Raw genomic sequence first — 13669 nt, 5'->3', positions numbered from 1 at the left:
CAAGATATGAACATATTTGAATGTGCATGAGTGATTAGTTTTACTTTAATCTAAACTGAATAAACCTTAAGGCTAAATGCGTAGCTCTGACAAATAGACTAATGGACTCAAACCAGACAACACAATGATTTATTTTTTTGGTTAGCTCTGTGGGTCCCTTCATTTTAAATAAATATAACAGCCATTTTGTCATTTTGACTGAGTGACTAGAATACAGACATAGTCCTGACTCCTGATTTCAGTTAGAAAGCCACCTGCTACTTACATATGCTGCGGTACACCTGTACATACCTCCTGAGCCTAGCTCACCAGTAATGCCTCACATTGACATGTAACATGATAAACTGTGAACACTGGTGAGTTGGAACAAAAGAGACAGCCTTCTGATCGTGTTACAGTTATATTTTGTATGTACACATGTGCATAACATAATTTTGTATTTATTTAAAACTCAGCTGATTCCTGATTCCAGCCCATTCCTGATTGTGCCCTGCTCAAAAACTCTTTTTACTCAATATTCTCCGTAAAAAGCAGTCAAAACACCAAAGAATCATCCCTCTTTATAATCTGATTCAAGAGAATACAACAGTGTCACTGAGAAGGCACAGTCCAATACTTCACACTTGTAGGCCTGCCTAGACCTCTTCACAGTCATATTTGTAAAAGTAAACCACCCGCCGCACACAGCTGGTTTAACTACAGACACCAGCATTATGCATATAGACATATCCAGAAATCTAGCTCAGTGACATGCATTCCAACACACTCATGCACAAAATTTCCCACGTGTCCCTCTTGAACTTGAGCAGTGCTGCAGCGGTTAGCGTCCGTGTCGTAGCAGTACACTCAGTCCCCCACAGATGCAATATCCACCCCGACAGCATCCAATCCATTGCAGCGCTCCCAGTATAAGACCTACAGTAATAAAGTCACTGAAGCAGCACTTTGCCCAAATGGTGAAGTGTGAAGTGTGGTTGCTGCTGAGGAGTTAAGGCGAATCTTCTCCAAAATGCATGGCGCTTCGAGTGCATATGCATTGAAACATACATACAGTATACACAATATATATTCATAGAAATTTTTCATTTTAATCCTCGTCTCTCACAGACATATATACCTATTTACACTTTACAACTAGAATATGTATGTATAAAAAAAAAAAAAAAAAAACATAAAAGGAAACTGTAATGCATGACTGCTTTTCACGGTTCAAGTTGGGGGTGACTCCTCTCCTTTCTTAGTCAACATCAGGGAACTGGTGTAAACCTCCTTCCGTTTCTCAAAATGAAAAGATCAGGCCCACCCCCCCCTCTCCGTCTCTGGCAATGCTTCCATTACACTACAGTACACTGCATTCAGTGTATGCATTTTCTGAACTTTTCTTGGCAAAAAGAATTTATGGAACCGACGCCATCAGAGTTAAATATGAAATAATCTCCCCCCTCCTCCCACAATACCAAGTCTGTATCATGGTTCTTCCACATCAACTCTTCAAGTCTTTGTTCTAGTACCTCTACTGGAAACAGCCATTGGTGGCATGCTGGACCATGGACATAAAGCCTCAAACCTCACTCTCTGGCTTAATCTCAGGGATTTGGGCGCCAGGAGTCTCGCTCCCCTGCACCCCTGTGCCCCTGCGCCCCGTCGCCGTCCCGCTCAGTCCAGCTTGCGGGCGCCGAGTTTAAGAGGACCCTTGGCCGCCTTGCGCTCCGCCCGCTTGGCCTCCAGCTCCTTCCTGCGCTCCTCGCGCTTCTTCTTGGCCAGCTCGGCCTTGCTGAGGCCTGCGGAGAGACGCGCTCGTAACTGCCACGGCCTAGGCCTCTAACGAGCTTAACAATCCCACAGTGAGAAACAAACGCAGCCCCTGAACATACTGACTAGTCTGATTAGTAAATTCCTCGGTGGGGAAATACAGTACATTTAGTTACACCCTTGTGCACAACATGCGGGCAAGCCAGAGGCCACGCCTCCCGCTACGGGCCACACTGTCCCGACACGGGAGAGCCGAAACCTATCGGGGAGGCAAGTCGTGGTTGACCAATGCCAGGCTCAAAGATCTAACCATGACTGGGACACAACTGCATTCATTTTTTCTTTTTACACTTTCTTGTAAGATAAATAAATGCTTAGTTAAGCTCAAGGTTTGAGGACTTGAGGGATCAAGACGTACTTATTTACTCTTTGATCTTTACTGGATCAGTACTTACCCTGATCACCGTCCAGCGACTCCCAGTTTTCGTCTGTTCCCCAGTCCCCCGACGGGTCTCCTCCCCAGCCTTCTTCACTTTTCTGTGGCTACATGCGAGGTAAAACACGAAAAAGACAAATTTATGCCATGGTTCAATAGATCTGTAAAACAATGCATAACCTGCGCAACACTGTTCAGTGACTTCAAGTGAGTGCTGAGCTGTCATCCTCGACCTCTCCAAAACCCTTCATCTCTTTGCCTGGTTAGTCCCTCTACCCCCCCCCCACCCCCCTGAACACCAGCACCCTCCTCACCGCGGCAGCAGATGGCGCTCTCTGCGACATCCCAGAGAACAAGTCGCTCTGTGACCCTCTGGCCCCAGAAGTGTCCCAGTTGTACTCGCTGGTCAGGCGTGTCCCCTCCGGTAAAGTTGCGGACGTTGCAGCGTGGCCCTTTGGTGCAGATGCTGCAGACTCATGCAGAGTAGGAGAAAAACTGTCCCCGATCTCGCCATCTTCCTCCCAGTCGTTGCCCCAGCCCTCGTCGCCGGGAGAGCTCTGACCCTGGCCGTCAGCTTCTTTCTCATTGGACCAGCTGTCATCTGCATCCCAACCGGAGCTGCTCCAATCAGAGCTCTGCTTCTTCACCGCATCAGAGGTAGTCCTGCCCACCTATAGGGATAGAGGATTTTTACCACCATGTTCTGTACTATTCCATATCCTTTTAAAATAAAATTTTAAGTGACATACCCGTTTATCATTTGGCTTTTTTTTGACTGACGACACTGCTGACCAATCAGAAGAATTCCAGTCATCAGGTTCAGCCTGTGCTTTGGATTGTTCCTGCTCCTTAATAAAAATAAAAATAACTGAGGCAAGCTATAAATAGACAGAATTCAAGTACAAGTGACTAACTACAACCACAACCAATCTCTCCTCACCATTCACAGTAGCCTCTCCCCAACACATTCAACACTCCTCCTTGGGCCAGGCACTGATTATAACAATACCTTCAAATATTTCCTTCTTAAAGTGTACTGGAATGTGGGATAAACAGGTTACAGTAAATAGTTCTTTTTGATAAAAAAAAAATGTTTAATACTACATAATCTATGATGTCCCACTCCAATTAATCACCTCCAAACTCCCCCAGTCCTCATCGTCCCAACGCTCTTCAGGAGTCTCCTCCACTTTCTCTTCCGCTTTTGAGGCATCCGATTGGTTGCTGAGGGCAGAAGGGGCGGGGTTTGAGCCAGCTGCGTCAGTCTTTGTGGCGGGGCCTGAGTGTGGACAGAGAGAACCAGGTGCAAGCAGTCATCAGCCATCCAGCATTCATTTACATGCGTGCAACTGTGACAGACTCATGCAAAAACCACGCTGCAACCTCGCAAGAAACTGGCCAGACCTCCCACACACACCAGTTTTGCTTTGCATGACTTTTACATTTCTCTTTAAAGGCCAACATGAGATTTTCTTAAATGTACTGCTGATAAAATGACTAAAGGTTATTTTAGTGGTAATCTAATTCACACAGAACCGTGCATGGCACTGAAGGGAGAGAAGTGTTTATGATTCATTACTAAAAGGGGGAAAAATAATATGGTGAGTGTGGACACTCTTGGCAATGGCCAAAGACTTTGGCAGTGGTGACAAAGTACGAGTTGATTTTTTTTAGCAATGTCAGCACAAAGACATTGTTAGGCTCAATAGGAAATGACATCAGATCAGCATTTTAGCATATTTCAAAAATTAAATAAAACAAATACATTTATAAATAAATAAAACATTCAAGGATCTCATAATTTTGACCAGAAGTGCAGAATAAAAATTAAGCCAAAAACTTTTTTTTGAGAATTTTCAATGACGAAAACCCCACAAAAAGGTTTAGTCAGCTGGCAGTAACACGGCTTCGCCCCGGACAGGCTCACCTGGAGCGCCACCCTGAGGAGGGGCGTTTTCAGCAGCGGGTGGGGCCGAAGGCACGTTTTCGGTGGCGCCCGACTCCGGGCCCCCGGGGGCGGTGCGGATGAGTTTGGAGGTGAGCGTGGAGACGCCGGTGACGGCCCACCCGGCCCAGCTGGCCGCCGCCGCCGCCGTCCCCGGCGACTGAGCCGATGATGTCACATCCTTCTCTGGAAAAAGGGGGAACAGCGAGTGATAGTCAGGGGAGGGTTCAATCATCGAAACAGCGCTCGAGCGTTCTCTGAGAGAGAGGAGCGAGGGGAGCGAAGCCAACAGCCACACACATGCATTTCAGTTCAAACCCACTGGCATTTTAGCATCGCCAACACGTTCAGAACGTGAATTTCATTTCATGCACTTTCATTTCATTTCCTGAACAAAGCAAAATACCCAGATCTGTTAAAAAGGAGCTGATCGGTTTAAACTGATATTCACCTGGATTTTATGTTTCTGTGCATCAAAAAAATGTGTTCCTGCTTGTGTGAGACTGTGTAAACAGTGTCCTCTTGTGGCAAAATTGACCCTTTGTCATGCCACGCACAAATCCTGCTCTCCTTAGTTACTGTTGCTAATTCCATCAAGCTTTTTTCTACAGAAAGCACGTTTCCATGGTACATCTTGAGAAGACCCGTCAGTTATATTCACGTTATCTTTATCAGATTAAACGCAGACTGCCCCCGTTGTTAATCAAGCAACAACCAAATACATAGTAGTGCACTGAATTTAATTCATTTCACGGTAATCATGGAAAAAACAGCTTTATTTTCTTTACCTGCCTAACAGAGGCTACAGTCACACGATTCGACCAATGCTTATTGTCCTCAATGTGCTCGACCAGCGTGCGCAGAGCTAACTAAGTGCTTCCAGGTAATCAAATCAAATACGCTGTCGTGTCATTTTTATTTCTTTCTCCTTGTGCTCCCACCTCCCTCATAGGTCAGAGGTGTGTAGGCTAGCTACTTTTCTCCTGATGTCACGTTTAGTAGTTAATGGTGCTCCGTAGTCAAGGTTGCCAGCTGCCTCTTTCATTCTCTTATCATTCAGTCAAAATTCCGTATTTGAAATTGTTTTCACAGATGTGAACCTGGCAACAATCCGTAGTTCTTGCAATAAATTTTTTTAAAAGGCTGTGCCGAAACTGGCTTGCATTCCCCCTTGGCTGAACAACAGGTTTTCAGTGGGTGGGGTTAACTGGGTGTTAGTTACGTAACAAAAACCATTAGTCCAGTGAAATCTGTTCTACATGTATTAAGTAAATGACACCCTTGCCACGTCAGTGTGGGTAAGGCAAGCAAAGTTGAAAATGCATAAGCGAAAGGACAATCCTCATGCATAGTGTACAATGAATACCACGTGTTGTATAGAGTATGCAGTACTCTGCATCACCACTGTTTAACATTCCACACGAAAATCAGTCCTTTCAATTTTGAAATATAATTTAATCTGTACCCATTTCAGCCAGTTTAGAGGGGTCTTCGGACACCGCCTCCAGCTTCGTCAGGAAACTCTTGATCGCTTTAAATGCCTGAACAGGAGGAGACAGAAATAGCATCATGGATGACATGCCTGGATCCCAGTACATTGTGGGCATAATCGCAATCACCGTTATTAGTCCGTGTAACATAAAATCAATTCCGCATCTTCAAATTCAAGTTGAACACCCACTGTGGGATTCACAGCGGCTCAGACATTCCGAACGAGCAAGCACGAAAGCACAGGCGTGCGGTGATGAGCGCTGTCGGAAAGCCGCCCTGCTGCCCTGGTCTCTCACACCCTTCTCGGGGTCCACAGTGGGGAGAAAGCCCCCTGCTCACCTGCTCTCTCACGCTCTTGTCTGGGTCCACAGTGGGGAGAAAGCCCCCTGCTCACCTGGTCTCTCACGCTCTTGTGGGGAGAAGGCCCCCTGCTCACCTGCTCTCTCACGCCCTTGTCTGGGTCCACAGTGGGGAGAAAGCCCCCCCTGCTCACCTGGTCTCTCACGCTCTTGTCGGGGTCCATGGTGAGGGTGCAGAGGGTGGGCAGCACGCGGGCGGCGCTCTCCGCCATGCTGTAGTAGTTGTGCGTGGCGGCGAAGCCCAGGACGCCGGCGGCCCGAGAGGCGGGGAAGGGGTCCTTAGTGGCCCTGGAGAAGGCCGAGATCAACACACGCTGCCGGGTCTGTGTACGGATGGAGGCGGGGGGGATGATGAGAGGGGAGGAGGGAGAGGGAGAGAGAGGGGAGGAGGGAGAGGGAGAGAGAGAGGGGGAGAGAGAGTGGGGAGGAGGACAGACAGAGGGGGGGGGAGCGGTAGAGAGAGAGAGAGAGAGAGAGAAGGGGGAGGAGGAGGAGAGGTAAAGGTCACATGAACAAGAACACGTGGAAAGAAAAGGAAAAGGAAGGTAAGATGAATGTTTTCAAGTCACTTTGGAAGACATCAAAATATCTTTGTGCTCCTTGACTAGGCATTCTAAATGGGATACCTGCTAGTGCTTGTCTAAAGGCAACATGTCTGCTTTGACTTGACTGTGTGTGTGTGTGTGTGTGTGTGTGTGGAGGGGGGGCGGGGCAGGGGGGGCACTTACACCAGCATTGAGGTAGGGGGCGATCTTGCCCAGGCAGACGGTGGTATTGCACCGTATGGGGCCCTGGTCGTCTCTGGCCTGCAGCCGGGCAAAGTGGCGCATCAGCTCCTGGTTCAGGTTGGTCTCGTTCAGCTTGGGAGCCAGCAGCAGCATGGACTGAAAAGCAGAGGAAGCGGGGTTACCGGCAGGGACGAACGCAGCCTTCTGCGTTTCGCTGAGGAAGCGGGGTTACACTCACTCGCACGGTCTCCTGCGTTTCAAACGCTCACCGGCGTCAGTTATGAGATCATCGCCAAGCGGCTGTGTATAATATAGCAAAAAACCTAATAACGTAATTGATAACCTAAACTAGCTAAAATAGCTGGCTATTAATGTGCCAGCCGTGAAATTTCGGGAGCTCTAAGAACACAGAAATGTGTGTATCGGCTGAACTATTTCACTTCTGCATGAAGGCAAGTGAGTGTGTGTGTGTGTGTGTGCGTGTGTGTGTCTGCACCTTCACAGTCTGCTCCCGGATAGCAGGGTTGGTGTCTGTGAAGCCATGGACGACGTGAGGGAATATCTGGGAATTCACAGCAGCTTCGTTCAGATACTGGATGAACTGCTCCATCTGAGGAGAAACAGAAGGAAAAGAGAGAGAGAGGGAGGGTGTGAGAGAGCGAGGGGGGGGGGGGGGACGTTGAGATGGCGAAGGTCATTTTCACGGCCGCTCTTCTCCATATCCGCCCTGTCTGGACAGCGGCGCCGAGTCGCGGCGGCTATCCGCCGGAGCGATAGCGGCGTCTCTGCGGGAGCCTGACCTGCTGCAGCAGCCGTATCCGCATGGCGCGGTCCGTGGAGGAGAACATCTTCACGATGACCGGGATGATCTTCTGCTGGTACTCCTCGGGACTCAGGAACTTACCCACCTGGAGCGGAGGAATCACACTGACTCAAACAGAAACGACAAAAGACAGAACAACCAGACGAAAGAAACAAGCACGGAATGTTCCAGAAGGGCACCCCCCCCCCCCCACCTCATTTATATTTTAGGAATTTAACAGACACTCTCACCCAGAGTGACTTGCACAACTTTCATTTTTTCACCATAGAATCCATTTATATAGCCAGATAAAGGGGCGACATAGCTCAGGAGGTAAGAGCGGTTGTCTGGCAGTCGGAGGGTTGCCGGTTCGATCCCCCACCCTGGGCATGTCGAAGTGTCCCTGAGCAAGACACCTAACCCCTAATTGCTCTGGTGAATGCGAGGCATCAATTGTAAAGCGATTTGGATAAAAGCGCTATATAAATGCAGTCCATTTACCATTTACCAGATATATATACGGACACAATTCAGTTGTTGTTCAAAGGGAGAATGACAGTGCCCTGTTTGGGGACTGACCCTGCAACTTTTGGAGCACAAGTCCTGTTCCTTAGCCATCACTCTAGACTGCCAGTGCCACACTCACCTTAAAGAGAGGGGTGAGGACCACAGCGCCGGCATTGCCAAACTCAAAAGCAGTGAGCAGCTGTGGCAGCACCTTGTGGCGGCAGAAATCCTCAGGGAAGGAGTCCAGGTTCTCACTCAGGTCCTGGAAGAACTGCTGCTTCTCTGCAGGGTCTTTAATCTGGTACAAGGCGCACACAGACATACACACACACACACACACACACACACAGATAAACAGAGACATACAGTCAGACACAAACGCAGCATTGTTATTTGCAGCACAGCAGATTACCGTGCATGTACCTGACGCACTGTAGAGTGCAGGGACGGACAGCGCTCCTACCTGGATCTCCTCCAGGAAGAGGTTGCTCTCCACAAAGCTGTTGCAGAGGAAGCCGCCCGGGGAGCGGCAGTTCTGCAGGAACCGAGCGGGGTTGGGCCGGACCTTGGGGTTCGCCCCCACCAGCTCACAGTAGTGCGGGACCAGCTGCTTGGGAATCTGGGGAGAGGTACATAAATCAAAACCAAACTTCATCTCCCTTCGGTATGTCACTCATTACCATGCAAACAAATCAGTCATAAACTCATTAAGGGGCCACTCAAAACGCGACTCGAAGCTTAACTGAAATAGCATCAAAGCTTCACCAGCCGGTACAGAATGGAACTGAAACTCCACCTGGACGCACATCCCATTAGCGGAGCACAGTTCCGCCTCTTACCACCTTCAGCCACCCGGCTGATCTTTCCAGACGTGCATCTTGCTCTAATGAAAGTTACCTTGCCCAGGGAGCGCAGGGAGGAGGCGCGAGGGAGCGGTCCGTTGAACACCTCCCAGATGAGGCAGCCCAGTCTCCACACGTCCGCAGACCTGCGAGGGACACCGCCAACTGTAACGTTCTACGCCCAACGTATTTACTTCCGCCTAAAAATTACCCAGCTGATTTAACAGTGACAACGAATACTGACCACATAAAGATAGATAACAATGCAATATTCAAACAGGAACAGGAATGCGATACCGTGCGCCAGTGAACAAACTGAAGTCAGTGTTTAAACAGGAACTCGATGAGGTACTGTGCGTCAGCGAACAAACTGAAGACAGTATTTATATAGGAGCTCTATCTGGGGAGTTGCTGTATAGTGACAGACCTGCTGAAAAACATCACAGACACGGTCAACTATGAGCACTGAAACCACTGGAACAGGCCGGCCCCCTCTCTCACCACTGCTCCCCAGCCGCCTTCCCGCCGCTGCTGAGGCTCTCGGGGGGGTCGTACTTCTCCAGGTCAGGGCTGACCTTCCTCTGCGGCGGCGAGGGCGAGGGGTCACCCACTGAAGTCACATGATCCAGCCCCCCCAGCTTCCACTCCCCTGCCCGGTCCACGAAAACCGACCACACGCCCAGGTTGTTGTGGAGGAGGCGGCAGTCGTTGACCAGGAAGCACAGGGCTTTCTGAAGAGCGAGAGACACGAGGAGGACAAGAACGCAGGAGGGGAGGAAGAGTGGAAGAAAGGAGAAGAGCAGAAGATGAAATAGTTGCAAAGGGTTGCAAAGCACACAATGGATGAGAGTGAGCGAAGGGTAGATGAGAAAAATGATGATTATTATTATTATTATTATTTATATAGCACATTTTCACACAATGAGCTGCAGCCAATAGTGTTTTAATAGAGAAAGAGACTCGTTTCTTGTCCACTGACACAAGTTCAGTGATAAAAACAGCAATTAATTTTAAATGAAGACACATTAACATCCTTTACACTCCCCCTCAAAGTCTCCATCCGTGCCTCTTGGACCCCTTTTACTCACGAGGATCTGGTGCAGGCCCCAGGACACCTCCAGCTCCCCAGACCCCCCCCGCTCCGCCTGCGCTTTCAGGTGGGTGGCGAGAGGAGTCACTGGTTCGGTGACCAGGTACAAGCACTTCTCTGTCTGCAATCCCCAAACACAGAGGGAGCGTTGTCAGCACAGAGATAAATCAACGGACAACACGAATCCACGCAAGATTCAGTACTTAATTTAAGGGGGCTAAGGCTAACACGTAAGTTAGTGCCTATGGTGTTTCTAGAACTGGTCCTCTCACACTAGGGGCAGTGATTAATGCAGGGGTGCTACCTGAAAGCTCTCTGAACACTCACCTCGAGCTGAATGAGAAAATGCATGGGGAACAAATACAGGGGAAATTAAGACCGTGGGCTGAACTCGGACAGCCGTCCAACCCGTGTTGTGTTCTCAACACGGAACGGAAGGTAATTTGAAACTACAGCACAGCGTTAAATTCCAGAAAATATGCAAATAATTACTGGATAAATCGTTAACAAAATCCCTGAGGAAACTCATTACAGTGCTGCCAATTCTGTCTACCAACAGGCGAGTAGATAAAATCGCATGACTGTCAAATGTCTCACAATGTCAACATAGGTCATTTATTGTACCTCTATATTACACAGGCTATCTTAGGCGGATGTGAGAAATGTCCAGTTACCGCATATATGCAAGATCCTCGAGTCAGCATTAGCAAAGTAAGAGCCGGATCCAAGCCACCCATCGCTCACCTCCAGCCCGTCCACGTAGCACAGAATGTTGGGGTGCCTCAGGGTCTTCATGCGTTTGAAAGCGGCCTTGGCCAGCACGGTCTGGTCCTCTGCGCCCGCGGTCACCTCGAAGACAAACACTGACACCGGCTCACCAGTGGTCTGCAGAGGGAAGAGAGGCCCGTGTCAGGAAAACCTTTCCAAACGGCATCTCTCCGGCCATAGAAATGCCATCTCTCCTGCCTTACAAATGCCATTTGTGATTTTAAAACAAACCCAAAAAGGGGGCGTGAACACTGAGTTTTTAATATGGCTAAAAGGGGAACCTGGAAAATAAGCTGACACTGTGATTATGAGAAAAGAGAGAGCGTGAAGACAGTCTGTAGGGAACAATCTATGAACTGACACTCATCAGGCATTTCAGGAAAACTCCTTCAGACGCCTTCCATGTACCCCATTCTGAGTTCCAGCTTCTCCCCTTATGCAAGCGATACAAGATCCGTCAGCACAGGCTGAACACATAAAAGCACTCATTCAACCCCCTGTCAATCAAAACACTGTCACACCAGTAGGTGAGTGACTGGGTGAGACCATAAGCAAAACAGTGAGTATAGGAAAGGAAGGCCATTTGATGAAAAAGGTTGGACAGGGCATTTGTTTATGCATGTGTCTGTTTATTACGCATTATTTTTATGCAGCAGCATTGTGTTCAAAAAATCTATTTCCCCTTGGGGATACAAAATATAATAATAATAGTAACTATTATTATTATTATTATTATTACTATTAGTGTTGTTGCTGTTGGTAAGGACAATGTATAATGTAATTCATGTAGATGTTTCAACCAAAACATACCCAAAAATACATTGAGGTGATTTTCAGAATCAAAAGATGGTGATGGGGTCACATCAATATTTGAAAACTAGCTATCATCAAGCAGCTGGAACCACACACTTGCCACCCTAACCAAAGGGCACTGCATATATGCTGAAAATTGCACACCCTCATCAAATCATTTGGAGGTCATCTATGTGGCTCTCGGACATTTTTTTCAAATAGGTATTCAACAAAATTCTACGTGTGTATGTCGCATTTAGAACTGGTACAAAAATGCAGTTTTTAGGTTTGCTGTCATCAGCAGGATACAGAAAAAATACTACTTACAGACGATTAGTGCAGTGTCACTTCATCCTAGGATTATGCAGATTATGCAGTTTGAGAAATTCAAAATCCATATTTTAGCACTAGTAAATTAGCGAATACCAAGCCGGCAGCTGTATTGAGCAAATGTATTATAACGTTAACAGTGGAACCTAGCAGTTCCGGCAATCTTAATATTACATAATATGCGGAATATGTCAGTGCCCATTCCTGTAAAACTTGGAAAATGAATATTTAGCCTAAGTGCAAGTTAGGCCTAATGGTTTTGTGGTTAACGGCATACAGTACTGAATTTGCACCATAACGAAGGCAGGGTTGCTAGTCGGTCAAATTAAATTATGACAGCTTCGTAACAGCTAACGTTCGCTACTTAACGCAAACGTCACCTCCCAAGCAAGCGAAAATGTATATTTCCTGAGATATATTGGGTGTGACACATTATTAAAACACTTGGAATTGTTTAATGTAATAATATCAAGCGAAATGGGAAGATATTCGGAAAACAAAATAAAACAACACTGAAAAACAGCCTGTTTATAACAACGATTAGCTTGTATTTGAGCATCCTAGGGAGCGACGTGGCGAGAGGACGTGTCTATGCCGGATAGGTAACTTCATGTTACCGCTCAGGTGAAATAAATCATAGAATGACTTTTTGATATCACTTGATGACTAAATGAAGTACTTAGTATTGTTGCCATTTGTATATCGCTTGCAGCGTTTTAATGACAACTAATGCTTGGACAAAACCTACAACACCAGTTCTAATCTGGCGACTCATACTCAGTTGTGCTTTGTAACTGACACCGAGGACTCGGGAAAGCAAGGCCTAATTTAGCCGGCTACCTAAGTTAACGTTACAAATGTAATTCGTGTGAGGCAACGTCTTACCTTTCGCTTGCCTCGGTGGAGGGTCCATATTCCTGACGCCTCCTGGGTCTCTGGTAATATTTCATAATTGAAGTCTTTAACCGGATCCCTTGCGAAAAACGACCACATATTGCCTCTTTGCCAGCCCGCATCAAAACATGCAGCAACAAAAGAAAGCGTCTGCACTCACGCAGTTGACGCAGTCGCCACTGGGGGAGCACGGGGTTAAAAACAGCAGCATTGTTACTGCAGTGAGCCATTAGAGGGAGTCCACATCGTATTTGTTACATTTGTTACCATTTGTTATAGAAAACTCTATGGGGCTATTATTGTAGCAGAATTATTTGCAAATGCGTACTAGCCCCATGAAAGTCCCTAAATACTTTCACTGGGTGGGGTGTTAAATCAACGGGGAAAGAGGATGGTATGTGGAAGTTAACGTAGCAATGTATTTTTCAGTGGGATGGCTACATCAAACTGGATGGACAGCATCATGATGAGTCGAGAAAGGATGAACATAATATGTAAGCTCTCCAAGTTCTAGTTTCAAAAATGAGTTGCTTTATAGGCTAGTGCTTTATCATTTTTACATGGTCAATATTTATTGGCATTGTTAAATGAGACACATGGCTCAGGAGGTAAGAGTGATTGTCTGGCAGTCGGAGGGTTGCCGGTTCAAACCCCGTCCTGGGCGTGTCGAAGTGTCCTTGAGAAAGACACCTAACCCCTAACTGCTCTGGCGAATGAGAGGCATCAATTGTAAAGTGCTTTGGATAAAAGCGCTATATAAATGCAGTCCATTTACCATAAATCGCTTAAGATATACAAGTAATTTTAGCCATATATAAAAACAAAGATATACATGCAATACATGTGCCTTGGAGCCACAAGTTATTCCCAAATCATGATTACCTTCTCACCATCTAAATCCCATACTGGCTGTGTCAGTTGCTTTCCCCCACA

General features: G+C 47.2%; 1 protein-coding gene across 3 annotated transcripts; it reads right to left on the bottom strand.

Moving 5' to 3' along the window:
- Positions 1 to 381: 381 nt before the first annotated feature.
- scyl1 (SCY1-like, kinase-like 1) lies at positions 382 to 12903 on the bottom strand. Of its 3 annotated transcripts, none has more exons than XM_035409491.1 (18): positions 12728 to 12903; positions 10697 to 10837; positions 9951 to 10073; positions 9364 to 9593; positions 8918 to 9008; positions 8484 to 8639; positions 8160 to 8318; positions 7512 to 7619; positions 7208 to 7321; positions 6712 to 6867; positions 6118 to 6306; positions 5599 to 5674; positions 4116 to 4319; positions 3325 to 3467; positions 2938 to 3036; positions 2503 to 2859; positions 2208 to 2295; positions 382 to 1781 (listed from the first exon to the last, which is right to left on the bottom strand). In XM_035409491.1, the coding sequence occupies exons 1-18, from the start codon at positions 12833 to 12835 to the stop codon at positions 1657 to 1659; spliced, it is 2667 nt and encodes an 888-aa protein (XP_035265382.1). In that variant the 5' UTR covers positions 12836 to 12903; the 3' UTR covers positions 382 to 1656. The 3 variants fall into 3 exon arrangements, with proteins under 3 accessions (XP_035265382.1, XP_035265383.1, XP_035265384.1); XM_035409492.1 differs by having other exon boundaries at positions 2938 to 3033; XM_035409493.1 differs by having other exon boundaries at positions 2938 to 3030.
- Positions 12904 to 13669: the final 766 nt, after the last annotated feature.

This window comes from Anguilla anguilla, chromosome 3, assembly GCF_013347855.1.
Source record: "Anguilla anguilla isolate fAngAng1 chromosome 3, fAngAng1.pri, whole genome shotgun sequence".
NCBI lineage: Eukaryota > Metazoa > Chordata > Actinopteri > Anguilliformes > Anguillidae > Anguilla > Anguilla anguilla.
This window is presented reverse-complemented; position numbering and strand designations above follow the sequence as displayed.

Excerpts from the sequence above, each read along its gene's own strand:
- scyl1 (XM_035409491.1), bottom strand. The coding sequence starts at position 12,835 with ATGTGGTCGTTTTTCGCAAGGGATCCGGTTAAAGACTTCAATTATGAA. Across the intron at positions 9,594-9,950 it reads GGGGCCTGCACCAGATCCTC|AAAGCCCTGTGCTTCCTGGT; the intron begins GTGAGTAAAAGG and ends CTCGCTCTTCAG. Across the intron at positions 3,037-3,324 it reads AGGACTGGGGGAGTTTGGAG|GAGCAGGAACAATCCAAAGC; the intron begins GTGATTAATTGG and ends ATTTTTATTAAG.